At 48.1% G+C, this 26,594-nt stretch overlaps 1 protein-coding gene across 2 annotated transcripts in view; it reads right to left on the bottom strand.

Moving 5' to 3' along the window:
- The window catches only part of Fyn (FYN proto-oncogene, Src family tyrosine kinase), a 192,210-nt gene that overhangs the window by 49,631 nt on the left and 115,985 nt on the right, over window positions 1-26,594 (bottom strand). For both annotated transcript variants that reach the window (XM_021173874.3, XM_021173875.3), the window contains exon 4: window positions 2,884-3,141. In XM_021173874.3, the coding sequence (XP_021029533.1) occupies window positions 2,884-3,130 (247 nt within the window). In that variant the 5' untranslated portion in view covers window positions 3,131-3,141. The remainder of the gene's footprint in view (window positions 1-2,883; window positions 3,142-26,594) is intronic.

Below are 26,594 nucleotides of genomic sequence, written 5' to 3'. Positions count from 1 at the left end.
CTCATGCCCTTGTTCGGCACTCTCCCACTTAGGAACATAACAACTTGATTTACTTAACACAGTGTACAAAGGGGACAGATGTCCCCAGTGTGACACATGTTTTCAGAAGAAGGTGACTTCTCTACTTCCACACTACCTTAAGGAGGGTGTCACGCCAGCATGACGACAGACTGGCTAACCCTGGCCAGGGACTTGATTCTGCCACTCATGCCTACAGCCTCTAACCAGGCTCTCCCTTCCAGATTCAGACCCACAGAAACGCAGGTAATAGATATAGATCATAAATGTATGTGTTGTTTAAGCTGTTAATTTTGTGGTTGTTACACAGGATGTGATACCTAATGGGAGCTTTGAATTTCTCTGTAATTTGGCTTCTTGTTTTAATTTCGGCAAATTTCCCAGTGCCTATGATGGCTTGTCAACACCTGGCTTCCCCTCTCCCAGGGCCACACTGCTGTGGGGATCATCCTTCCAGGGAGGACCTGCCTTTCATCTGTCTCAGGTGGATGTCCTGACCGGGGAGCTGGGCTCCTTCAGTCTTCCTTTCTTAAGGCTTCTCTGAGAGTAGGGGAGTCTGGCTTAGAACACACTGTGGGAGCCTCTGTGGCCATGCCTACTCTGATTCCGTACTTCATTCACAGATGTCTCTTTCTAAGAGCAGATCCAAGCCATCTTCACTCGTGGAAGACAGCCCTTCCTGCACTCTTTCTCCATCACTGAGGGGTTTTATGCCCTGGGGATGGAGGAGGAAGCAATGCAGATTGCTCACGACCTTAGGGGTCTGACAGCAAAGCATCCAGAAAGCCCAGGACACACAATGCAACCACTCCCCCTCCCCAAAGATGGAACGCCTGCCCATATCCCAGGCTCTGCCTCTTGAAGATATATCTTTAAACATATGTGCTTTTGCCTATGTGCACCATATGTGTGTCAGAGCCTGTAGGGGCCAGAAGAGGACACTGGATCCCTCTGAACTGGAGCTGCCAGTGGTTATTAGCCATTGATGGAGGTTCTGGGAACAGAACTTGGGTCATCTGTCAGAGCAGTAAGGGCTCTTAACCCCTAAGCCACAGCACCTCTCCAGCCCCAGGGTACTGCGGTGTACACTTCAAATAATATAAGGAGTCAGATGGCCTCTTCCATTAAGACTATCCAAGGAGCCCATGCTGGTGACCTTAATGAATGAGACATGTTCACTTGGGATTCACATCCAGCCTTCATGAATGAATGAACAGGGCTGATGCTTCTGTTTGCTTAATTAAGAGTCAGCAAACATAAAAATCTCAACAAACACCTCTCACAGTGGAGGTGCATGTGTGTTGAGTATTCATTTGGCTTTCCTTTTTCTTCTGTATTTTCTAAGGACAGAGGACCCTAGACTGTCTGTTTCCTTTCCAGGCACTTGAGGTGGGGGGTGGGGGGCGGGTACAGGCCGTGGAGGTTTGGTGAGGGTCTCCTACAAGGCTGGATTTGAGGGTAAGCTGGTATCATTGCAGCAGGGGTGAGCACAGGGTTTGTTCTACAGACATTGACAGTGTAGTGCTGGAAGAGACAAGTGTCCAAAGGCCGGTCAGGACCCTCTTCCAACTCCACTGCATAAGCTGTCCACAGAGAAAGAGCCCCAGCCTCAGCAGCGTCAGCTCTCCGGGTAAAAAGCCATGATAGGTTGTCAGAGCAGACACGAGGCATCTGCCCCCAGATGAGCCAAGAGACGCTACATTCTTTTAAACTTTTGTAATAAACAATTTTGGAACAAATAATGCAAAATATCTGGTTACCATGGTTCACACTCTGGGACAGTATTTGGAAGACTACAAATACATGAGGCAGCTTACAGAGACTGTAGGGAATGTGTGTGAGGATGTATGGTAGATACGTTATGGAGCACTAGCTAAGTCAGCAAATAGATGTGCGGGTGAAACCCAGCCCTGTGGTGGGAAACAGAAGGAGCCCTGGGGGAGGAAGGGACGAGAGAGAATATGAAATGGTTTTGGCACACAGAGCTCAGCCTGAAACTCACACAGCCGGTGTGATATTTCATGGCTGTGCTCCCAACGCTCACTAAGGCAGAGGGATTATTAACGGTCTGAGGACAGCCTGGGCTACAAAATGGCAGCCTGTCTCAAAAGTCACACAAAGCAAAACAATCCACACAGAGAATGTAACAGCAGAATATAGGGATGAATGAAAACTCGAGGGGTGACCAGGCTGGAGGGAAATGAGGAACATGCTGCCAACCACCCACACTGGCCAGGCAGGCCGAAGAGTGGGAAGAGGGACAGAAACTACCCTGTAAGTCAGGAAGGATGCATCACACTGGAGTGCTCGGGTACACCCCAGAGCTGGTCCTATTCAGGGTAGGCAGGACTGGGAGCCCTTGGCTGACAGGCCACAGTAGACACTGCAATGCAGTTAGCAGTACTAACTGGTGCTGAATTCTCAGAGCAATGACAAGAGGTCTCCTGCTCCCGAGAAGCCAGGCATTTGGTTCTTCGATAGTCAACTTGGGCCTGAAGATGGATGAAGTTGACCAAAACTTCTCTGTTAAAATGAGTCAACTGAAGCATGTATATGTATATGTATATGTATATGTATATGTATATGTATATGTATATGTATATGTATATATATATATAGTTGCCAAGATAATTAGGAGCATAACCAAAGGGCTGGTCAGATGCTCAGAAGGTAAAGGCATTTGCTCCCCACTCTTAATGATCCGAGCTCGATCCCTGGAACCACGTGAGATGAGGGAGCCCGCTCCCAGTTGTTCTCCTACGACCACACACCTGTGGCATGCTTGCACCCACCCCATCCACACACAGCAATGACTCTGAAAGAGCACAGCTGTGCCCTCACCCATCCTGATTGACAGTGGCTTACCTGTCCCTCCTCGTGTGCGTAGGGTCCCAGTGTGAGAGGAGGAGTTCACACCCCCAAAGACGGTGAGTCCCTGGCCCCCGGCTGCGTGGAAGTTGTTGTAGTTCGGGATGGAGGTCACGCCGAAGCTGGGGTAGTGCTGAGGGGTGGGGTCTGTGCCATAGCGGTACCCAGAGCTCTGGTTCAGGCTGCCGTCCCTCTCCTCTGTCAGTTTCGCTGCTTCTTTATCCTTACATTGCACACAGCCCATTATCCAAGCTCCTGATGGAAGAGAAAGGAGGCTGTGAACATGCAGGTTTCCTGGCTACCCTAACACGGAAGACGGGCGGGAGATGCATCAGGCTGATCAAAGCAGGGCCAAGGGGGCCGACCGCTGCCCAAAGCTGGCCACCAATTTCTTAGGTTTTTCTTTAGTCACCTCAAGGACTAATATGAGCAATAAAGTGAGTTTTTCAACACTAGAGCAAAACCTTCCAATACAGTGCCCTCTAAGGAGGATGTTGGGTTACCTGGACAGGAGAGGATGCAGCCCCAGGACTATTTACCAGACACTCCCACTGTAAGCACTTATTACTCACAAAAGGATGGTCCGCATTAAAACTGAGAAGTAATGACTGCGTGGAAAGTAAAGCTGGGCAGGACCAGAGGCTGTCATGACAGCCTCCAGAAGCACAAGCACTTGGCGCTGCTAATTAGCATTTCAATTTTCTATTAGAGTTTGACATTCTTAAATGCTCATTTAGAAAGTGTTGCTATGGTCCAGAGGCAGTGGTAGATGGAAAGGCTGAGCTATGCCGCCCCACCCTCCTCTCACCTGCCTTCCCAGGGCTCCTCATCTGGTAAATCCCCAGAGATCCAGCTGCTCCTATCCGAATCCTGAGGGGCATCCTCCTCAGGGCAGCTCCGTTTACATCACTCTTCCTGCTTCAGCTCTTACCTTCCTGTCTGGGGATGAGGCCTTGACCACAGCTGCCCTTTCTTCTGGACAAGCAAGGAACCCACCATGTCCCAGTTAAGACACCACTTCTTTTGTGAAGCCTTCTCTGACCCCCCCTTTCCACAAGATGGGGTAGGACCTTTTTTAAGTGCCCACTGGCTTCTATGCTTTCCTTCAGCTTGGGACCCACTGTGTCACATTAAGAGGTGGCCTGTCTACTGTCCCTCTGCCCCATGGACAAAGGTCCATTTCTTCACAGATATACTGCCAATGCCCAGCACATGGGAGTTACTGAAGAAGTGACAACTGGATGAGGAAAAAGTCTGTTCTGTGCTGTATTTCTTTTTCTTTCTTTCTGTACCAAACCCAACCTTTCTCCCAGTGACTTTCATCAACAATATGTCCTGCTTCCTTCGACCCCATCCCTCCTTTTTGGAGACAGGATCTCACTATGTAACTGGCTGTCCACGTAGACTAGGATGACCTGGAAGCTGTGCAGCACCATACTGTCCTGCATTTTCTAATGTTACTGGTATGTAGGTGAGAAGTGAGAACTCAGACATACAGGGAAGGTAATGAATGTTACCACTGTAAGTGCACTGTGGGCAGACAGAACTTGCAGGAAGTGTCCCTGCCAAGACTCTGAAAAGTAGCTTTGGGACCAAAGCGTCAAATAAGAACCACGTGACATGATGTCTAATAGCATACACTCTCTGGGGAAGGCAGGGCTGGCACAGACCAGGAAGAGATTTAAGACCATAAAGGGTAACTCATATCCACGTAGGAGCTGTCACAGGGTGAGGAGATGCTGGTGGCAGTTCCTAAGCACTGAGCTCGTCTTACCAGGACACATTAGACACTCCAGAGCTCTCACAACCTACACTTCAGCAAATGCTTAGTGAGTTGACTTCAAGTTCTTGGGAATGGGAATGTTTGTCAGGCAGTCGCCTACTACTTGAGCTGAGATCACCAAATCTGGAACCCATTTCCTCATAAATCATTCAAGATGAATTTACAGCATGCTGTGTCCAAGACGCTCTCTCACTTATGGACAGCGAAGGATTTTAATGAGTTTCCAACAGGAAACTATCGCCAAGGCATAATCTACTGAGGTATTTCACCACCACTGCTACTCCATCAGATGGGTATGTACCTCGCTGACTTTGTCTTAACTCTTCCATGGTGCAACGTTGCTTTGAGCTTTGGCAAGGACCAGACAGAACATACTTGCTCCAAGTGCTTTTTTTCTTGGGGATTTCATTGATTTGTTTAAGCAGAGGATGTGAGCCTAGAATTAGAGGGTCACGCTCATACCTGGAACCCCTGTCCACCAGGAGACATAGTAGGCAATGCTTGGAGATGTTTTCAGTTGCCAAAACTTAGGGAAAGGGGTACTTGTACTTTGTCAAACTTCTTACAAGGCACAGAATAGTCTCCTGTAACAAGCAATTCCCAGTGTCACAGGTGTTACCTGGGAGAAACCCTGATGTTCTCTGAAACCTAAAACCAATGAGAACTTTCACTGCAAACCATCTTTTTAATGCAACAAAGCCATCTCATTAGAACTCTTGCAGAAAACAGGACATCGTGTCTCACAAAACAAAGAAAAGGCAACATTCTAGAGTCCCTAAAAAGAGTTCCACAGTGTTAACACATGATTCACAGTGCAGGTAGTTTCAGGGAAAGGCATAATTCCTTTGAAGTCAGGGACTGGCTGCTGGTCCTCTGCTTCCCAGCTGTGTGTGTCTTACAAGCCTGGTGCAGAGTTAAGCATTCTACAGACATCAAGTGACTAAACCAAAATGATCAAAAAACAATTTTGGAGAAGGTAATCTTTGTAGAGGGAATGCAGTGCATGCCCTTGACGTTCTGAGTTAACTATATGCTTCTACTCAGATCTTGCTCGCTCTATTCTTGACTGACTTAGAGGAAGAATCAGGAGTAATGGTAGAAATGGGAGCAAGACAAAACAGAAATAATGTGGACACTAAGAGTCCATCACGATGATCTGTGTGAGAATCTGTGGTCTTCACCCTCCCATGTGGCCCAGGCAGCCTAACTATTCCTAGATAGAGAGTGAGGAGACACTATACAGATGGCACTCTGTGTCATCAGGCTCCTCACTGTGAGGCAAACTTCTGGGCATTTGGACTAAGATAAGAATATCTCTACTGGGCGGTGGTAGTGCATGCCAATCCTAGCACTTGGGAGGCAAAGGCAGGTGGATTTCTGAGTTCGAAGGCCAGCCTGGTCTACAAAGTGAGTTCCAGGACAGCCAGGGCTATACAGAGAAAACCCTGTCTCGAAAAACCAAACCAAAACAAAACAACAACAAAAACAAAAAGAAAAGAAAAGAATCTCTCTATTATTCGGTGGTTTCTGTGTCCACCAACATGGAGTGAGTGTACTAACTATTCTAGTTGCTTTTGGTTTGTAGGTCACTGCAAAGTACTGTCAGTGCCACTCTGACAACACTGGGGCCCTGGAGTCCTGACGTGTAAGACACCACATCCATGTACCTAGTCCATGTGTCTGTGTCTAGAAGAGCTGGCAGCTGAGATTCTTCACTAACCTGACCTTGTGTGACTAGTCCAGATATCCAGATTATAGCCTGTTTCTCCATCCCTTTGAAAGCTGAGGGACCCTGTTTCCTTAAATGGACATAGTCCCACAAATCTATTTAAGTTACACAACAGGGGAAGAGTTGCCAGACACACTGAAGCACAGCCACACCCTCCTCCCATGAGCACAGCAGACATGATCACTTTATACTGCGGTCATGGTGTGGCCTCAAACCCTCCACACAGTTCTTCTGTGACAGAGGGGCCCTGCAGTATGGGGGTGTGGGTCTCAGCTATCACAGGTCAGGTACGTTCTGACCAGAGGTGGGCCCAGGTGGGTACCCACTCTCAGAAGTTTTCGGAGGCTGGGGACACAAACAATGAGAAAGCTTCCATTTCCTCAGCTGCCAATCCAAGAGCAATGCCCATGATCAAGTTCTACAGCTGCTGGGTAACAAGGCCTGGATGAGACACCGGCCATGCTGGCAAACGCCTTTCTCTGCAACATACAGGGAAAAGAGCCAATGAGTAGCCGCCATCTTAGCGGAGTAGCCTGCTACCCGGGAGCCAACTTAAGAAGGAATGGAGAAGTGAGAGATCTAGACTTAGCTCCTCATCCCTATCCCCCTCCCATGCCCCATTCTCACCCTGGGAGCCTAGTGGGCAGCGCTGGCCTGGGAAAGGACAGTGAGGTCTGGCCACAGAACTCTGACATGACTTGCCTCACGGTCCCTTCCGCTCTAGCATCGCCCTTTCTTGGGCAAATCTGACAATGGAGAGTAAGAAAAGGATGGGAGCCGGACCAACAACACATAAGCAATGAGGAATTCAGAGCAGAGTTGTAGGTCCCCTGAAGCTCCTCACACTGTGTCAGGGGCAATGGCAAAAGTGGACAGCTTCCTTAATGAACAGCAGTGGGATGAGAGAGGGCAGGAGGAGGCAGAGCACAGTCAGAGTGAGGTGACCTTCAGAGAGAGGCTCCTGGCACACAGCTTTTGATTCTGAGAAAATCACCACCACCCACAGGATGAGTAACTTTACTAGGACTTTAAGGAACTTTACTAGATTCTCAGCAGACAGTGAATCCCCTGAGGAACCAGGGCAGCTGATTATGAGTTTTCCCCACGTAACTGCTAGAGCCTCATTTAGGCAGCTGAACACTATGCCCGGAGCAGTGGTAGCTGGGTTTCAGAACCTGCCAGCCAAGTTTCCTGATTCACCAACACCTTTCAATCCTGTGCAATGGGTTGTTCCTTCTTCCTAGAACACAGAGCCAGATGACCCTGGCAGCTTACAGGTCTTTATCTGTCTTTTGGGTACAGTCAGAGAGGTCCTAGGAATTAGGTGGATGGAAAAAAGCAGGGTGCCTTGGTGCCTCTTGGTTGCATAAGCACTCATGGAGGTCCTAAGCCAAAGGAAAGATCCAGCTGGGTTTGCATTGTGCAACTGTAAGACCTTGGGGGCTGAGCTGCAGACAGCCTTGGTGCTGGGTCCACCCTGTGTCAGTGCAGCGCAGCGCAGTTCTGCCCACTTGGCAAAGTATAGTTGCTGCCAGATGGATGGAAGAAGTGAGCCATCGGTCCCTGGCCCTGCTTAGGTTGTGCTGTGGTGCGCAGAACTGTAAGCTACCTTCCAACTTCCTGTACAGTCTCCAGGATGTGTGAATTAAACAGTTGCTCCTGTGTTAGGCTGTGTGACCTGGCGTAGCTAACCTTAGGAAGGACAGTGTCCCCATGAGCTGACCTCATCAAGTAAGCCCTGGAGGTCATGGCTCTTCTTGCACATGCAGAGCCAAAATGTGAGAAGAAGCGTTCAAAGTGAGGAGCCTCTCTCCTGCAGTTCTTAACACGTAGCCAGATGTGGGCTCTCCATTGCTGAGGAGCGCTCACAGCTGGCAGGGCAGGGAACTGGTATGTCAGTTCCAGACCACAGCAAGCCAAAGCAACTGAGACGGATGGAGAGTCTGTGTGAGTCAGGAAACCGATGCCTCCCTAGCGAGGCCCCAGTGACAGCTCAGCTGACACCCTTAGTTCAGAGATTCTGGTCATGCTATGTGCCGGCTTACGGCCCACAGAATGGTGAGCTAATACACGGATGCTGTCCGAAGCCCGTAGAAGATGAATGCCTAGTTACGGGATGGGGCACTGTAGAGATGGTGGCTCCACATCCTGGCAGTCATAGCCAACATCCAAAGAGTATGTATGTATACTTATGTATGCCAGGCACTGTACTGTACTGCAATGGAAAACACAACCCCACCACATTCTAAGTCCTCAAACATGGGCCCTGTTATAGAGAGGTTGGGGAATTTGTCCACAGCTCAGCTCGGGGTGGGGATGAGAGGTGACAACAGGTAACTAGAGTCCATGTCCAGAACTCAGGACTTCTGCAACAAAGCTGCTTTCTGTACCATGGAGCCCTGGTAAGTCCACACAAAAGTGTACAAAAGAGGCATGGTGGGAAAGTCATAGGGAAGGACGCCTCCTGACACCACCTCCAGGGACAGAGAGCACAGTCCCTCTGTTAGCCTTGGTGCCTCTGTCTCCATCTACATTCCACACTGTGAATAGTGGATTCTATGGAGGTGCGGGAACCACAGTGTATAGTGAGTCACCTCTTCCTTGGTATGGTTTGGCATCTTAATGACTGTTTGAGCCAACAAAACTAAAGCAGCCCTCAATTTCCCCGTCTTTCCTATCTGTGGCAAGGGTATAAATACATACCACGAGGGAGGCGGTATCGGTTTCCTTGGTATAAAAATGAACTGTCCTATTGCATTTAAGACATGATTCATTCACTTTACAGGCAAATTAACGCATGAAGTGAAGTGTTCGTATCATCTGCCCCACCCCAACCAGACACAAAAGACGTATGTACTTGTGGTAGAATGCTGTGAAAGAAAGCCCCTACCAAACACGCCTTCTGACACCCTGCAGTCTCTCAGGTGAGAAGGCCACAGGACAGGGGAGTGTGCACAACGCAGACACTGACCACATGCAGTGGCCAGAAGACTGGACTTGCTACGTATCAAATCAAAGCTTTACTTCACAAACAGCAAGTGTCTGGCTGTTGGGTCATCCGTGTGTGGTCACTGCAAAGGCTCTGAGGGGACGAGGACGGATCCTGTCCCACCCTGACAGCAATGGATGAAACCAATCACTCACAGAACACCATGGCACAGCAGGAAAGAGGCGCATTCCTGGCACCTGGAATCCGCTCTGGTGCTGCTTGTGTCGATAACCCCTAGGCTGAGAAACTGCAGTCTTTTCCTCTTTCCCACCCCACCCCCCTCACTGCGCCTGGAGCTCTGAAGGCTCAATGGAAGGGAGACAGAAGCGTGAGCCCCCGAGAGTGAGCATTCACACTGCTGTCAGCCAGCCAGCCACTGGATGGGCTCCCAAACCTAAATGGCCAAATGAAGTTTTAACAGGGAATCGTGGAAGGGCTCCAGGGAGAGGGTAAGAGATGCTTCTTGCGCCCAGTTTGCTTTGGATCTCTGAGTCGACAGGAGACAGAGAGAATGTGCTGATACAAATGAGAGTGATTAGCCCTGTTTATACGAAGGGATTCTGGAGAGACAGGGTATCCCACCTTCCCCAACTCTTCCAGACCACAGAAGAGTGTGGCACAGTTAAGTTTTTAAGGGTTTTTATAAAGGAGCCATTACTGCCATTTAATTCCAGAGTTCCAGAACACATTCTTCATCTTCAAAGAAACCCCTGTGCTCTAAGCAGCTACTTGCCAATGATCCCTATCTTCCCTGACACCTATCTAACCTACCTTAGGTCTCTGTGGGTTTGCCTAATCCAGATATTTGGTATGGATTTAATCACATGATACACAACCTTGGCTTCGTTCTATTTTTCATTAGGGCATAACGCATTTAAGATTCATCTGCAGTGTAGTAACAGCATTGTATTAAAGTTATCATTCCATTAATCACTAAGTATCTGTCACTGTATGACTATATCATAAGGTGCTCATCCATTTAGAAATTATGAATATCCTGGCTACTTCCTCCTTTGAATAATTCTGTTATCAACATTTATGTACAAGTTTATTTTGTAAATAGATATTTTAAAAAATGGATTTATATAGATAAGACAAACCAACTAGGCAGGAAATGAGGGAACAATATTGGTAGCACCTCCCTCTCCCCCGACACCACTGAAACTTAAGGGAAAACAGCAGTTTCCACAAGTAATCAGAGAAATACTTTAGATTAGTAAGTGATTTAATTAGCAACTAAATTCACAGATGAGTCCTCTACCCAACAGTGACAGAGGGTCCCTTGAAATGAGTTTGCTCTTACACTGCTGTGGAGACTTCTGGTAAACCAAACTGGTAACGTCAACAAGGGGCCTAAGACAGGCTTGCCTTTTGGCCTGTGAGTATGTGCTAAGTGAGGTTTTATAAAATGCTGTTTATCACTTTGGAAAGTAGAAAACATGCAAGTGTTTAATGAGAGGTGGTGAATTTATAAGGTATGTCTACGACAGAACGGTAAGCAGAGGAGAAAACAGACATGGTGTGTACTCTGAAGCAGTGGGCTGCGTCGAGGAGGCACCAGGCCATTCCAGCTACAAAATGGATGCCTGCGATGCGCTTCAGGGGGGCAGGCTGAATCGCCACAGGTGCGTGACAGAGACCGCACTGTGAGAACGCACCATGTTGATGAGTTCAAGTTGCCTTTATTCTTTCATAGGACACATCCCTTGTTTCAGTTCCCAACTGAGTTTGTATGTAAGCTGAAACAATCACATAGTCATAAAGTATAAAACTGGAGATGGGAGGGGAGAACATTAAGAGGCAACTTCTGGAAGGCACAATAGCTAACCAGTCAAGAACAGTTAGCGTGCTTTCTACTCCTTGGTGGGTGGTGAGAGGTTGTGCAGCAAGCAGGCAGTGAGCTGCAGAAACCTTACTGTGGCAGGGGAAGCAGAGGCACTGATGTCAAACCTGAGGACGCAATGGGTGATCACGCCAGACCTGGGCATGAAAAGGTCAGCTTAGGAACTTTGGGAAGGTCATGAAACACCTGTCCTTCTGGAAGGGAGAAGCTAATTACCATTCCTCAGACCACAGGGCAGAATGGACCTGCAGGTGGGGACACACTCCACAGTACTGACTGTTGCCACCTTCAGACAAGGGAAGTCTTTGTCACCTCATTCTCTATAGACCAATCATTTTAAAGGGTTCACTGTTCCACCAATCATATTGTGCCTAGTTGCTGATGCTCTATTCTGCCCCTGGAAACCATACAAGAACTCGCTGGGATATTGGGAGTAGCCACCACTCCTTCAGGTCTGGGATGGCCCCAGTGCACTGGAGCAATAAATTCCTCTTGCTTTTTGCATCGATCCCAGCTTCACGTGGTTCACTCAGGGGGTCCCAGGTAAGCTAAGGCTCCCCAGAGTCTTACAGGCAGACAAGGTGGGGGCAATGAATATGCTTCAGTTCTAAGTTCTATATGCTTGGAGACCCTAACCATGTAGGAATGATAATCCTTAATTAAGCAGGCTCTTCCTGGAACTGAGGGCTTGGGCTGAGCTGTGTACTGGCCAGCCCTAGGGAAGGGAGGTCTAACCAGCACTCACTCTCTGGATGCTGCTAGTTGTAGAGGCAGGGGGATTTGTCCTTATGCTTGTTGTTTTCACCCTTTCCAGCTGACACAGTTAGCTTTGACTTTTCTTTTCTCTTCTCTCTCTCTCTCTCTCTCTCTTTTTTTTTTTTTTTTTTTTTTTTTTTTTGAGACAGGGTTTCTCTGTGTAGCCCTGGAACTCACTCTGTACACCAGGCTGGCCTCAAACTCAGAAATCCACCTACTTCTGCCTCCCAAGTGTTGGGATTAAAGGCTTGCACCACCACTGTCCAGCTAGCTTTGACTTTTTTGAGCTAGGTTTCCTGAATCCCGGTGGAGCATAGGAGGGAGCAGCCCCACTTTATACAACTTAGCACTCTTCTGAAACACTAAGGTCTGCTGGAGACATCACTTCTCACTGCCCATATCCAGTCAGGCATGTTCCCCCCACTCTGCCCATGCTCTGTAGAACCACGGGCTTCTAGTCACAAACTAGCACAAACAGGAAAGCCAGTGTCACATCTGTGGCTCAGTCGCAAAGCCTGGCTCTCTGGCCTCCTCTGTTTTAGTAACAGTTGTAGCGGGACTGGCTGAGGGCCAGGAGTCACAGTGTCACCTGGCACAGACACAAGCAAACACATTAGAACAGAGCGGCTGCCTGAACAGGCATCACCAATGTCCCTTCTATAGGAAGGAGGAGGCTGAGAGTCCAGGAGGTTCCTTCTCAGGCAGGACAAAAACTCACTCTGCAGATCCTCCCAGTCAGCATGGGGGTTCCTGGCCAGATGATTCTGCATGAGCCTCAGCCTTTCAAAAAACAGTGGGTTCTTTCTCTTCTCTTTAATTCAGTAGCTCTAGTCAAGAAGATCCAGCTCTTACAGAAGCAGATGGCTGGTGGGTGAGATGGCTCAGTGAGTAAGATGCCTGCTGCAAAGCCCACAGGTCTGAGTTTGATTCCTGCTAGAGGGGAGAACTGATGGCTCCCAAGTTGTCTGACCTCCACTCTCATGCCACGCCTTGCATGGAAGCTTTGCCCGGGCACACACACAGATTAAGTAAAAGTGTAATTAAAAAAAAACAAACAAACACGAAAAGCAGTGAATGGAGCAAGCTTGGGACAGTGGGTGTGGCATCCCCATGGATTGCCCCTGCCACAGCAGAATCCGCCGGCAGCCAGCAGCCATCTGCATTGTAAGTCTTTGAAGAATGACAGGGAGCCCTGTGTCTCCCAACCACTGGGACTGTGTGTTGGCACTTCCTCCAAGCTACAAGGAACGCAGGAGCACAGCAGCAGCAGCCTCTGCATCCGGCAGTGATTTAGGATTTCAAAGCTCTGCAGCAGCAGAGTGGTGTGAATGCTGATAAACCAGGCAGTTGGAAAACACACTCAGCTTGAATTCCTGGGCTTCTAAGAGCAAAGAGCAGTGACAAAGGAGGCAGAGAGGCAACCCCAGCCAGCCTCCTCCCTCCTCTTCAAGGTACAGAGTCTGAGAGGGAGGAAGGGGGCGGGGGGGGGGGGGCTCTGCCTTCCTTGAGTTTCCTCCCTGCTGCGGAGCCTGGCTATGCAATCCTTTGGTCTTTCATAAGAGGTCAGCATTTAGGAGTGCCCAAGACCCAGGGGAAATGAAAGGAGGGAGAGAAGAACATGGAGCCACCTGCAGGCAGCCAGCACTGGTTCCCAGCAGCCCTTGGAGAACAGCATCTGAGGTGACAAACTGGCTACTCTGAGGAAGGGGCTGCTGCCACCTCTGCTAATGCACTGAAGGCATGACTGAAGCCTGACCTTGTCAGTTAAAAAAACCTAAATCAATCAAAAAAGGCGGCACATATGTTTTATGAGCCACCATACATTTATATACACTATTAACTGATTATAAATACATGCTAAGGTAACCTAACAGTGACATTTACTTGACATGTACATTATTACTATTATCAATATTTTTATTTTTATTATTACTGTTATCAGTGTTGTATCAGAGAATTAGGAGCTTGGAGAATTCTGCTCTCAGTAGGTCTGAAAGAATTCAGTTTTGGGATGAGCATGGGGGTGCACGTCTTTGATCCCAGCACTCCAGAGGCCAAGGCAGGTGAACCTCCGTGAATCCTGAGGCCAGTTTAGTCTACATTGCAAGTTTCAAGACAGTCAGGGCTACATAATAGAGAAAGCCTGTCTTAAAAAACAAACAAACAAAAACTTTAAAAAAAATCTCCCCCAAAATAGTTTTGACAATTCTAAGGCCCAAATTCATCTCTGATAATAATTGAGTCACAGAAGAGGCCGGGAGAAAGGGTGTGGCAGGGTGTCCCTCATCCCACTAGACATCCACAGTGGCGGTTTCCAGTGGGCCTATGACGGTACAGCTGAAGACCACACCTTGAGATTTTCTTCTGTCCAGCTGTTTCCATGTCATTTCAGCTGTGGGCTGACTGCAAATGGCTATGAAAACCCGAGGGTCTTTATCTTTTAGATGACGTCTCCCTTCTTGCATCCCGTGGCATAGAAGGAGCATGCAGTGTGGTGGAAACCAGCTTCAACAGAGAGATAACTGGCTAAGGAATGGTGTGGCATCATGACAGCAAGAACCTGGGAAGGCATCATTCACCCTAACTCACCGGCTTTAACCTTCAGGCAAGGGAAGCATGGACAGGTGTAAGGGGCATGGTCGTTCTGCTATGACAACCTGGACTTAAAGGAACAGGAGGAAGTGATTATAACACAGAAATGAAGCCTGGGTCCCTGGGGCACATGTCCATGTCCCTTTACCACTGGCCACAAGCTCCTGTGAGCAAGAAAACAACAACCATGAATTACTACACCTGAACAAGAACACAAGCCTTCTCAGCGCTTTAAATACGGTCTCTCTCAGTGCTCAGAGTGACCATACCCAGGCACTCAGGTAAGGAACATAGGGTTAACAGAACTGAAACACCTGCCTGGATTATGTAGTTTGTGAGGCTTCGGTCTGAGTCCACGTTACTGCATTCATGGCTTCTATACTATACACTAAGCCATGATGTCTTTTGAGTGGGACACTCTGCATTTAGTCTCCTAGGTTGCTTCATATGTGTCTATGACATCTTAGTTTCTTAGTATTGGGCTCATGCTTTACAGAAGGGCTGAGAGTAGTGGCATCCTGTAGTAAGGATGCTGAGTGGCCTGGAGTGTGACCTCTTAATATCCTGGAGTCTAGTGTTCTCATTGATGGGCGATGAGGCTTCAACTAGAAGTGGTGATGCTGATGTTTCTGAAGAAGCCACAGCTTTTCTTTATAGATTCAAACAAAACCATGGAGCCCACAGACCAGTATAGTCCCTATGCTACGTCCCTAAGCTGAATCTTTGGATCAAGGGTTCTTGTGCAGTAACCTGGCCAAACGGTTAAGTTTGGCTGCAAGTGCTCACGTCCTCCTGCCGACTGTCACAGTGCCTGTAGTTTTTACCTTAACCCTTACGCTAGGCTTCAGGTGTCCCTTCTAACTACAGTTTTCAGAAGTTCTCCATGTGCCCTTGTGGCTACTATGAAGGACAACTTATAGTCTGGCTCTGTGGCTTCTGTCCCTACCTCCTCCTCGTCCTAGGGAGGCTTCTGTTCTCTCTCCCTGTCTGTTGCTATCCAGGAGGTTGCTAGGTACAGCTGCTCTTCTGAGCTCAGATGAGGAAGAAAGAAAATAATAACAAAATGAAGCAACTTCCCCTATCCCATCCTTCAAACAAAAGATACCAGAAATCACCATAGTTACAATTTACCAGTTCTCATCGGTTTCATTTCCCTCGTGATTTTGTCCTTCTGCCTATATCCTTGTATCTATATTCATCTCTGCTCCCAGACTTTATTCAGTGAGCACAGTTTGATCCCTGCTCTGTGACAGACACTGCAAGGTGAGCAGCTTCTGCCCTTAAGGACCTTATTCATACTGAAGAGGGAGACAGACAAACACACAGACTGGCTGGCCTCAAGCAGGAAGTAAGGTGAGGGAGTCGGTGATTTAAAAGGTGATTGGCTACTGGCTCAGAGAGGAAGGGGATGCCTCTAGAAGCAAGGAACAGCACACTAGAGAGCTACTACAGCAGGATGCTCTCAAGCAGCAGTAAGTGGCCCCATGGCTGATTCGTATTTATAGAGCACTCAGCCATGTGCCAGGCCAGGCTCACTGGGTCTCTGCTTGAGAGAAGCTTGCAGTTAAACAGAACTGAAGCATGCAGATGAGAAAGTGGAGAAGCAGGCAGAGGCCAGATCGTATGTGTTGAGTCTACCGAGTATCTGTACTTTATTCTGCAACATATAAATGACCTCCTTTGATCTACAATAGCCTCATAAGCTGAATATTATTAGCGTCACTGTTATATATCAACAGCACCAGGCAGGGAAGTCAGTGGAAGGAGGTCAAGTAACCCGTGTCAGGCTTCATAGCTAGTCTGAACTGGAATTTAGCCAGGGTGTGGCTAAATCTAAGACCTATACTCTTAACCATGGGCTGATAAGCCAAAGCATTTGTATATTACTCAGCGGGTGGCTGTCCAGATGCACTGAAACTGGGAAGAGAGGAACACAGTGGGGCCAGTCAAGAGGAAAAGAGAGGGAGGACTGCGTAGGTGGCTGACAGAGACTTAGCTAAGTGAGATGCAACTCCGTAAGCCGGACAAACCACTCCATCCATTCTGGCTACCCATCTATACATAAACCATCCAGTGACCACAGAGGGGTACCTTCTGTTGTATCCGAGAAGGAAGATCTGAACCATGGATGCCTGCAGAGGTGACCTGCGATTGGCTTATGGAAGTTCCACTACTGGAGATCCCTGCACTAAAAGAGCCTTGTGATCTTTGGGGGCTTTGAGGAGTGGGGATGGAAGCTTATTGTGCAGCTGTGTAGGTGGTAACTTAAACATGGTGAGGGCAGATTGGACATAGACATCTGCATTGCAGGGCACCAGAAAGCAATTCTACCGCCCACCACAGGTGCATGCGCTGGCTGGTGTTAAACAACAGACTGATATTTTGGGTTAGAATTCTACGGGTCTACCACCCTTCTCTGTCTGCAGAGTCTGCTCTGTCAGGCCAAATGGGAACATCTTTATCACAGCACACAGGAGACAGTGACTTCTCAGTTTTACATGAAATACACAGTTCAGTTTTCAGCTACAACAGGCAGCTGTGCTTGCATACAGAGGGTTGGTGTGGTCGGAGGGACTTGCTCACCCAACCAGCAGCGCTCAACTCACGGCAGCTCAGGGATGCAGTGCTATGTCCTTGCATAAAGCAAACTGGTCTGTTTTGGGAAACAAGCCTTATAAGACTCTAGGTGATGGTGACCAGAGTGTAGCTTCATGTTCTGCTCCAGTTCTGGCTCAATACCACCCAGACTGACTCAGCAAACAACAATGGTGCACACTTAGAATAAGCCATACTCCTGACAAAGGTTGATTGCAGACTGACTATCAGACCAACGGGGGTGGGATATGGCCCCACATACAACAACCTAGTTCTCAGAGCGTCCTACCCTTAGCCTTTCATATGGATACAGTCCTCAGATGCATACCCCTCTGGATTCCTCATTCCCAGTCATTCCCCTTCTCTATAGGTTCTGCCCTAAAGCAACAATGTTGCTAAAAACTATGGTGGGGACTATGGGAAAGACAGATCATGCCAGCCAGCGTCTTGGAGGCTTCTTACTCAGTTTTGTTACTTTGTCAGGATTTTGCAACTGTTTCTGTGGCAGTCTGGTTGACCCCCCTTTTGTTCCTTGCTATTTCTTTTGTGCTTCCAGCATTTGACTCTTTAGGTTAAAACAGCCTCAAATGTCTCCTCTTTGTTCTGACTTTTTTTTTTTTTTTTTTTTGGACAAAATGAATACATAAAATTTTATCTTCCCTTTGTGGTAGCAGAGTCTTTGGGAGTCAAAGCCAGGTGACAGAGCAATGAGAACTTTTCTTTCATTGTGACTTAAAGCTTCATTATAGATTTCTGGCAAAGCCAACCAAACAAACCAACAAACATTTCACCCACTTTTCAACCTAAAGAACGCAGAACGCATTTCACTTGCTTTTCCGGACCTAAGCAAAACACAACACTGGCCACAGAGATCCTGCAGTCAGTGCTGTGATCCCAACGCCAGCTCACCCTTAGCAGAGTTTTCAGCCTGCCAGGAGAAGTGCAGGTGAACATGTGGAGTAAGAAAATTCATGGACAGCTCTGGCAGCATGAAAGCTAAGGAAACTTCAGAAAAGCACCTTCACACTCACTGAAGAGAAAGTCGGCCTTTCCTGCGGCCATTCTACTCCTAGATATGAATCTGAAAGATGTGATCCACAAAGCAGGGAGCTGTTGCACCGCGTAGGCTGAGGCTTGGGGATGTGAGGAACTGTCTTCTCCCACCGCCCATAGGCACAGCCCTCAGAAAGCCACCATGAGAGTTGGAGCTGGACAGCACATCTCCGCAGGCTGCTTTTCCTTCTCAGTGCCTTGCTGTTGGGGAGGCAGCCTGGTGTTCCTCTACTCAAGCCCCATCTCAGTGGGGGAGGAGGTTGGAGTGTGTAGGCACATCCTCAAGCAGCCCTGAAGCACTCACACAGGCTTGGTACCCTGCAGCAAACACTCCCCAGGGTCTAGTCAAGTGACATTATAGCAACATGTCAAAGCAAGGGTAACTTTCTGCCTCTTGTCCCCACTGTTTTTCTTCTTCTGGTTCAGGTTAACTGTGTGACAGAGGCTCCTTATCACCCTCACGACCATTCATTTTTTCCTCTGGGAACAACCTCCATCTTGTAAGAGAATGAAAGGGGAAGCCCATGGGTTGGCCAGACAGCCTCCTCCTTATGTTCATTCCCAGGGTTCTAGTTTGGAACTGACAAATCCTCAGTGCAAAGAGCTATTGCCCTGTTAGGTTTTAAAAAATGTCTCCCAGGTGTCAAAAGCTGTACAAGATCCACTGGGCACCGAAACCTACCTGGTCAGTAGCATGCGGGGGGGTGGGGGGTGGGGACAGTTTGAACTGCTAACTAAGAGCAGGCCTTTGGCAAGATGCCTATGTAGGGGAGATACTGGGGTTGCTAAGAGGAAACTGAGGTGCTGGGGTGATGGAAAGGTAAATGGCCTCTGGGATGGCATCAGGGAGAGCACACAATGTCCTCCCCACGTGGGGATGCTGTCCGACAACTGCCCAGCCTGTTTCCAGTAGTCTTTGTTTGAGGCTGCAGGGAGGAGAGGGTTGGGAGTGGAGACTCCATTGCACTCCTCGGCCTTACTGCCACGCTGGCTTCCCATCCTCCCAGGCTCTGCAGGGCAGAAAGGCATGGCTGACAGGGAGGCTCCTAGGTTAGGAAGGTGGCTTCTTCCCTGTCAGGTGGGGATCACGCCCCTCCAAGGCTCTGCCACAGTCAATGCGGGTGAGAGAGAGGCAATTGGTACTGCAGCACTCTGATGTCAAAGGGAAGGGACGGCTGGGCCACGTGGCACAGGCAGGCCTATAATCCTAGCTTCTCGGGAGGCTGAGGCAGGAGGACCAAAAGCGTCTGGCCTGCCTGAGCTACAGACAGTGACTTTAAATCCAGCTGGACAACTCGATAAGAACATGTTTCAAAACAACAGCAACAGCACCCAAAAGGAACAGGCTGAAGAGAGCTCACTGGTGGAGGCTTGTCGAGCATGTGGTGAGGCTCTAGGTTCACTCCTCAGTGTTCAGGGGCAACCTTACGTGTTTCAGATGGGCAGCCATCTGGCGCATCACTGACAGTAGTTGCTTAGTAGACACCAACAGATGTGTGTATGTGAGGACAGATTCACACTGGGGCTGAAGCGTTCTCTTGCTGGCAGAGCTAACCTGTCTGTTCTGGGTATGAATAAATCCAGAGACTTCCTGGCCCCTGGAGACAGGCAGGCATCTACTGCAGACATCCAACCACCTCCTAAACAGAGACTGCTCGAAACAAGTTGACTGACAACATGGGTTATTATGATAAAAACCTAAAAAGAAAGAAGAAATTAAGGAGGGGAATACTGTATGTCTGCCCAACACATCTGATCTCAGTTCAGCGAAGAATCTACTCTTTTTTTTTTTTTTTTTTTTTTTCCCTGAGACAGGGTTTTCTCTGTGTAGCCCTGGCTGTCCTGGAACTCACTGTGTAGACCAGGCTGGTGTCGAACTCAGAAATCCGCCTGCCTCTGTCTCCCAAGTACTCGGATTAAAGGCGTGCGCCACCACTGCCTAGCAAGAATCTACTCTTTTATAAAAGGAATTACTATCATGGGACTGCTGTCCTACAAGGACACTTCTGTCCTGTTAAGACAGCATCTCCCTGTGTCGGCCAGGCTGGAAATTTTGTCTCTGCCTTCTGAGTTCTGCCATCACAGGAATGAGCCACCACATCTTGCTAAGATGTATGTACTCTGTTGTTTTTCTGATTCAGGGTCTCCCTGTGTAATGATTCAGGGTCTCCCTGTGTAACCTTTGGTAGCCTTGAACTTGTGACTTTCTTGCCTCTGCCTCCCCTGAGATTACAGGTGTGTTCAACTGAGCCAGGCTAATACATTTCTGATCTACTATTTGGGAGGAGGTGGTAGAAGATTGCTTACATTTTATTATAACTCTTGTGTTGAAAAATCTTAGTTTGCATCATATCATCTGAGTGCCAAATGAAGGCATTAGGGTGAGTGGTATTACTGCACAAAGTATACCAAGTTTACCTAAATTTCAATCTTTAAACACAGCCTTTCCTGAAGCATCTCTTGGTGGCTGACAGAAGAGAAGAGCAAGTGGATGTAAGGGCAGAGGGGTTACACCCATCTCTACTACTTCTTAAAGCCACAGGCAGGATTCTGAGAACCCTGGCATGTTAGGCAGAGTCTTTTGCAGCCTGGGAACTCAAGGGGAACCAAGAACATGTGGGTTTATAGCAGTCATCTTTGAGTTCTTCTGTGGCTCCTTGAAGGGCCCCCAGGCTCTCCTCTCCCCCAACAGTGTTCCTGGCATACCAGGGTTGTCTGACCAACATGACTTCTCTACCTTTTCAAAGAAGGGGCTCAGACACCCCCACAGAGCAGTGTGCTGCTGAAGCCAGCCAGTTCCTAGACGCTATGGACAAGTCACCATAACCAGTCATCTGAACAAGGCCAGCTTGGCCTTCCTTACCTATGCTGTACTGATGGGAAGGGGTAAGTGACAGAGGATACCCCAGTTCAGCTAGAATCTGGGAACCTGCAAAGCTGACCAGGCTGTCGTGGCAGAGCAGTCAGTGAGACTGATGCTTAGCAGAAGCTTGGGGCTATGTCCTCACGGTGAGCTTGTCAGGATGGTACAAGCTCTGTGGCTGAGAGATTGAGGGATGGCTCCTAAGACACAGGTTCCATTTTTCTCTTCAGTTGGGTGCTGAACAATGTCTGAAAGACTGATGACTTCTGGGTGGAAGCCAAGAACTAAACAGAAGGAAATCAAAACAGAGAACTGAAAACCTATTTGGGCACTTGAAGAGATTTTTCTCTTTTTGAGTCTGGCTACTTTCTTTTGTTTGTTAAATGAAAAAGCTCCGACTATATACAACTTCAGTCCTCACATTTTTCTGTAAATTAAAGGATCTGAGTAGATGGGGACGGGGGTTGGGGGGGTGAGTATTGGTGACTGCTGGGGCTAAAGGATTAGGCTGGTGACACACTGAGTTGTAGTACTCAGAGGAACCACATGGATAACCACTCAGAACAAGTGAGCTACATCAAGGGGCACACAGCACATAACCCTCCTGAGGCCAGTGAAGAGGACACACAGGACAACAGGCCCACAACACACCTGCTGGAGGCACACATGTACCCAGGACCTATATGTGTCCTGCATCTGGGTTAGAACTTACCTGAGGATGAAGGTGATAATGGAAGGATACAATGACAATATACAATGACAATACATAACTAGCAACCAAGGCTCTGGGCTCAACATGGGAGATGTCATCCACTAAAGGTGTGAAGTGATCGGAAAACGGCCAGTGAAACAATCACAGAAGACATGAACTAACAGAGTCAGGAAAAAAATCTCCAAACGCATGCTACTCCTGGCCAAGGACTTCCTCTGTTAGACATTATCCTAAGAACAAAAATGTATAGAAAGACTCAACAACATTCATTTCAGTGCAATCAGTGATAATGAAAAATTGGGAATAATCTAGGCATCACCCACAGGAACTTAAGAAAACATATCAACAGATTCCTATGAGGCAATTACAATGACAGCGTGGCAGACTGGCTGGATGCTCATGCCATGTTCAAGGAAATATGCAAGTTACAAAAACACCAGCCAAATGATGATGGCTGGCTCTCCTTCTAGCCCTCTAACCCAGCCACTCCCGAAGTGACAGCTGGGGATGCATCCCTGCTGTACGGGGGATACATTGTAAGTATTTTATCAGATTTGCCTTGGCTCCCACAATCCTCTCTCCATTGTACATCCTCTCTAGTCACTCCCTTTGCCTTGCTGTTCTTTGAATGCACACTCCTTGACTCAGTGCCTGCCAACGCAAGCTCTGCCTACCTGTGTGTGCCCAGCACCTTAAACTATTTCCACCACAAAGCACTCAGTGGATGGATGTTGTAATCTCATTAGGGTGTGACCTTATACATATGTAGATTAAACAGTGGATACACCTTCGTAGATGCAAACATGCCTGTAATCCCAAGGAAGTGAGGCTGCCTGGCAGCCAACCTAACTCTACTAGAGGACCAGAAATATAGCTCAATGACAGAACATTGGCCTAGTCTGAGGCCCCGGTTCAATTCCCAGTTACACATACACACATACACACACACACACACACACACACACACACACACACACACAGAACATGTGCAAGAGAGAAGGGGATGATTGAGGAAGACATGAATACACCAATACTGACTTCTGTGCTTGAGAGTGTATGTGTGCATGCACATACAAACACACACAAATGTGAGTACATACCCCCCACATATATACACAAAGGAAGGAGTGCAGGAAGATCACAGTATTGAAGATATGAAATTCTGAATTTGTTTTTTCCCGTCTATATTCATTTCCATAACAATAGTACTTAAAGGATTTATTTTTATCTATATGCACGTGTATATGTGTGTACAGGTCTGTGTCTGCTGTGTGTGTTCAGATGCCTTCAGAGGCCAGGAGAGGGCATCAGGTCCCCTGGAGTAGAGATGGCAGGTAGTTATGAGCTGCCTGACATAGGTGTTGGGAACTCACTGTGGGTCCTCAGCAAGAGCAGCAAGCACTCTGAACCACTGAGCCGTCTCTCCAGCTCCCATTCATGCTTTCTCTTGAGGCAATACAAATAAGGTTTTCCCTCATTTAGTTTTTAGAGTGTACTCATGCTAAGAAAATGCTGTCACAGCTGGCTTAAGACCAGACATCATAAAGAGAGAAGGTCATAGAAGCCTTTGGTTTCATGTCCTTCCTCCTTCAGAGGAGAGGGGGGATGAGACTCAGCATGGGTGTGTGTATGTGTGGGGGTCTGAGGGGATCTGAGGCTCAGCATGGGTCTATGTGTGTGTGGAGAGGGTTGTCTGCTGGCTTCTACAGCTGAACATGAATTTGTCTAGTGGGATTTCCTGAATACTAGTGGCCCTCAAACTTCATGCTCTTGACCGTCACCTGGAAGGCTTGTGAAAACCACGCTGGGTGGGCCCAGCTGCTGAAGCGTCTGACTCAGTAGTCAGTATGAGGAGGGGCCTGCAAGCTGCACTCTGACAAGGCACTGGGTGATGCAGTTGCTATTGGCCGAGGCTGCACTTTGAACCCACTGGACTGAGCCACACTGCCCTTCAAGGCTTCCTCAGCGTTTCTGACTCGTATTGCAGAAAGGGCACTGATTTAAGCAACAGCTCAAGCCAAAGAATTCACAGGAAACCTTGTTCTGTCCTCTCCCAGAAGTTTCTACTAAAGAAAGGAAAGGGAACAGGGAGGCCTGTATTACACTGTGCTTGAGTTCTCTCCATTTTATGTGTCTGTTTAGTCCTTTCTACTACTGAACAGCAACACAACAAACAGAACAGTCTATACTCAGAGGCGACAGTGGGGTTAGTTCAGAGCAGCAGGACCCTGAAGTCATTGTTTACTTTCCATCTTTCATACTGACAACTGTCTCTAGTGGCATTCAGAGTCTCTGCATCAATGCCCCCAATGAAGGAACAAGCATTCCCAAGAAATTCTAGTGTGATGTCGTAGGTTGGGTATGCTGCACACGCCTGTAAGCTCAGCTGCTTACAGAGCGCAGAGGGAAGACTGCATGGGAAGAGTGCAGTGGTGCTGTGGCAACACAGAAGGAAGAACAAAGAACTCCCCCCCAGTGACTTGCATGGCAGCATGAAGATGACCTGAGCTGATACTACAGCAGGTCTTCTGAGAGGCATAGCTGCGGGATGCAGACTTTATCATGGATCTCAGCCTGCGGCACAGAAAGTCTTCACACATAACCTGTGAGGTAAGACCCTAATGGGGCCTTGTCTCAGAACATGACTACCCAACTGTTGGAGAAAGCTTGAACTGAAAGGCTAAAGCCAAGCACAGAGGTGAGAATGGAGGGCTGGGGAGATGGCTCAGTTGGTAATAGGCCTACTGCATTGAGAACCCGAGCTCGGATCCCTGTCCCTGCAGGAAAGTCACACAAGGCTATGACAGTCTCTAAGTCCCCACCTCTGACTACCATATACATATGCACAGACATACACCCGCGCCTACACACCTGTGCACACAAGCATGAACTCTTTGGCATGGACACACACATGTACCTGCATGTAAACATGTGAACACACACATGCACACACACACACACACACACACACACACACACACGGAATGTATCATTTTCTGTCTTAGGCAAAAGTAAACTAGAAACCAGTGATTGCTTCTTTTCCACTCACTAAAGAGATGAAGGAGACAAGGCTAAGTGACCAAGACTCCATACCTACAAACCTCCACATAACTGATATGTTACAATTTGTCCTACACTGTCAAGGGTCAGACTTGACCCCACGTTTGACAAAGTCCTGAGATCAGAAAGAGACAGGTTGACATTCCCTAACATTCTACTTGTCCTCCGCAGAGGCACAGCATGGACACAGCTGCAAACACGGCTTCAGAGGCTGGGCACCCTACTGCTCAGCGTTTCTTTTGTTAGCCTCAAGTTTGGGGTAAAAAACTTGACTCAATTCAAAATTGAGACCAAGGTTTAGTATTAATGGGTTATTCAGGATAACACAAGGACACTGTGGTTTCTGTACCAGTCTGCCAGACTTCTTTCTCCCCTTGGTGACTTTCCTCCACACGTGTGACTCTAGATTTCTGGAATGGCTGCATCAACAGGTTTAAAGGGACTACTCTAAGTAATTGTGGCCATACCATTCGAGGAACCCGGGCTTCAGATGAGAGAGCTCACAGCTCATGTGATCAGTTTCCTGTGCCCTCTGCTAAGGGCCTCTGTGCCTCCTCCAGGAGGTACACTTTCTAACTGTGGCAGTTTAGCCAGAAAGACAGCAGAGGGGACCTTAAAAGGAAGGCAAATGACAAGAAGGAGCAGGGCACAGTGAGTGGAAAAGTGGAGAGGACCCCTGAGATGGAGTCCCAAAACTGTGCCGAGTGGACTCCAACAGTGAGCTTGCAGACACCCAACTGTAAACACCAAACTGTCAACTATGCCCGCCTATGGTCTTCTCAGCAGAGCAAGTCCAGGTGGTAGGCAAAGTCTAACTGCTTGTTAACACCCAAGCTTCCACTCCCAGGAGTGTGTGTGTTGCTTTATATAGTATGGAAAATTAAAATTAAAGCCACCTCTTCAGTCAGCTTTGCACCAGCCATCCAATGTGAACTCCAGGCTGGGCTGAAGCAAGATGCAGGAGCAAGCCCTCTGACCTAGCAGAAATAGTTGCCTCATTCTACCAGACTCGAGTTTAGGGACAAATCTCTCTTGTACGGCATTAGTGCCCAAACCTGTGTTCCTAGGGGTATTTACAAAAATATATTGTCTAAGCACTATGTGAATGGATGGTCACTTATTCCATAAGTTCAAATACACTCCTGCAGAGGGTCACCACTCTGCTTCTCACAGACGGGACCCTCAGCCTGGGGTGGTTTATGAAGAAGATAAAAAGAATAGCGACTTGGCAGCTGATACTCTTCAGGCCATAAGGAGGGCACTCAGCTGGGAAGATCTGTTTGCCTTGGAGTTCGGAAGTGCTTTTACAGCAACTATTTGATCTTTCCTGGGAACTCACCCTTTCCCAGGCTGGTGGGAACACATGGGCTCCTGGCATGGCCTCAGTGTTATGGCTAACCTGATGCGGAAGCCGGAAGATCATCCGGCTTTTATCTTTCCAGTTTTCTCATTCTCACAGGGCCAGATGACACAGGCTGGCATCTGAGAAAGGTGTTTGCGCATGCAGGAAGCTAACTTATCACCAGCAATGGTTAGATTACGGTTCCCCCACCTCCGCTTACACTGTTAGTGGTGTACGTTCTTGTTTTCTTCTCAGACCTGGGTAGGGATTTCCTTATGCAGAGAGGGCGAGGGAGGAAGAACAGGATGCCATCAGGTGTCCTCACTAGTTTGAAATATAAAGCAAGGAGAGCAGGGCCAGCATCCCATAAACTGATCCTAGAGTCTGCTTC

This window comes from Mus caroli, unplaced genomic scaffold (genome assembly GCF_978045245.1).
Source record: "Mus caroli unplaced genomic scaffold, Mus_caroli_1 scaffold_9, whole genome shotgun sequence".
Lineage (NCBI taxonomy): Eukaryota > Metazoa > Chordata > Mammalia > Rodentia > Muridae > Mus > Mus caroli.
Note: the sequence above shows the minus strand (reverse complement) of the source record. Positions and strands in the feature narration are given on the sequence as shown.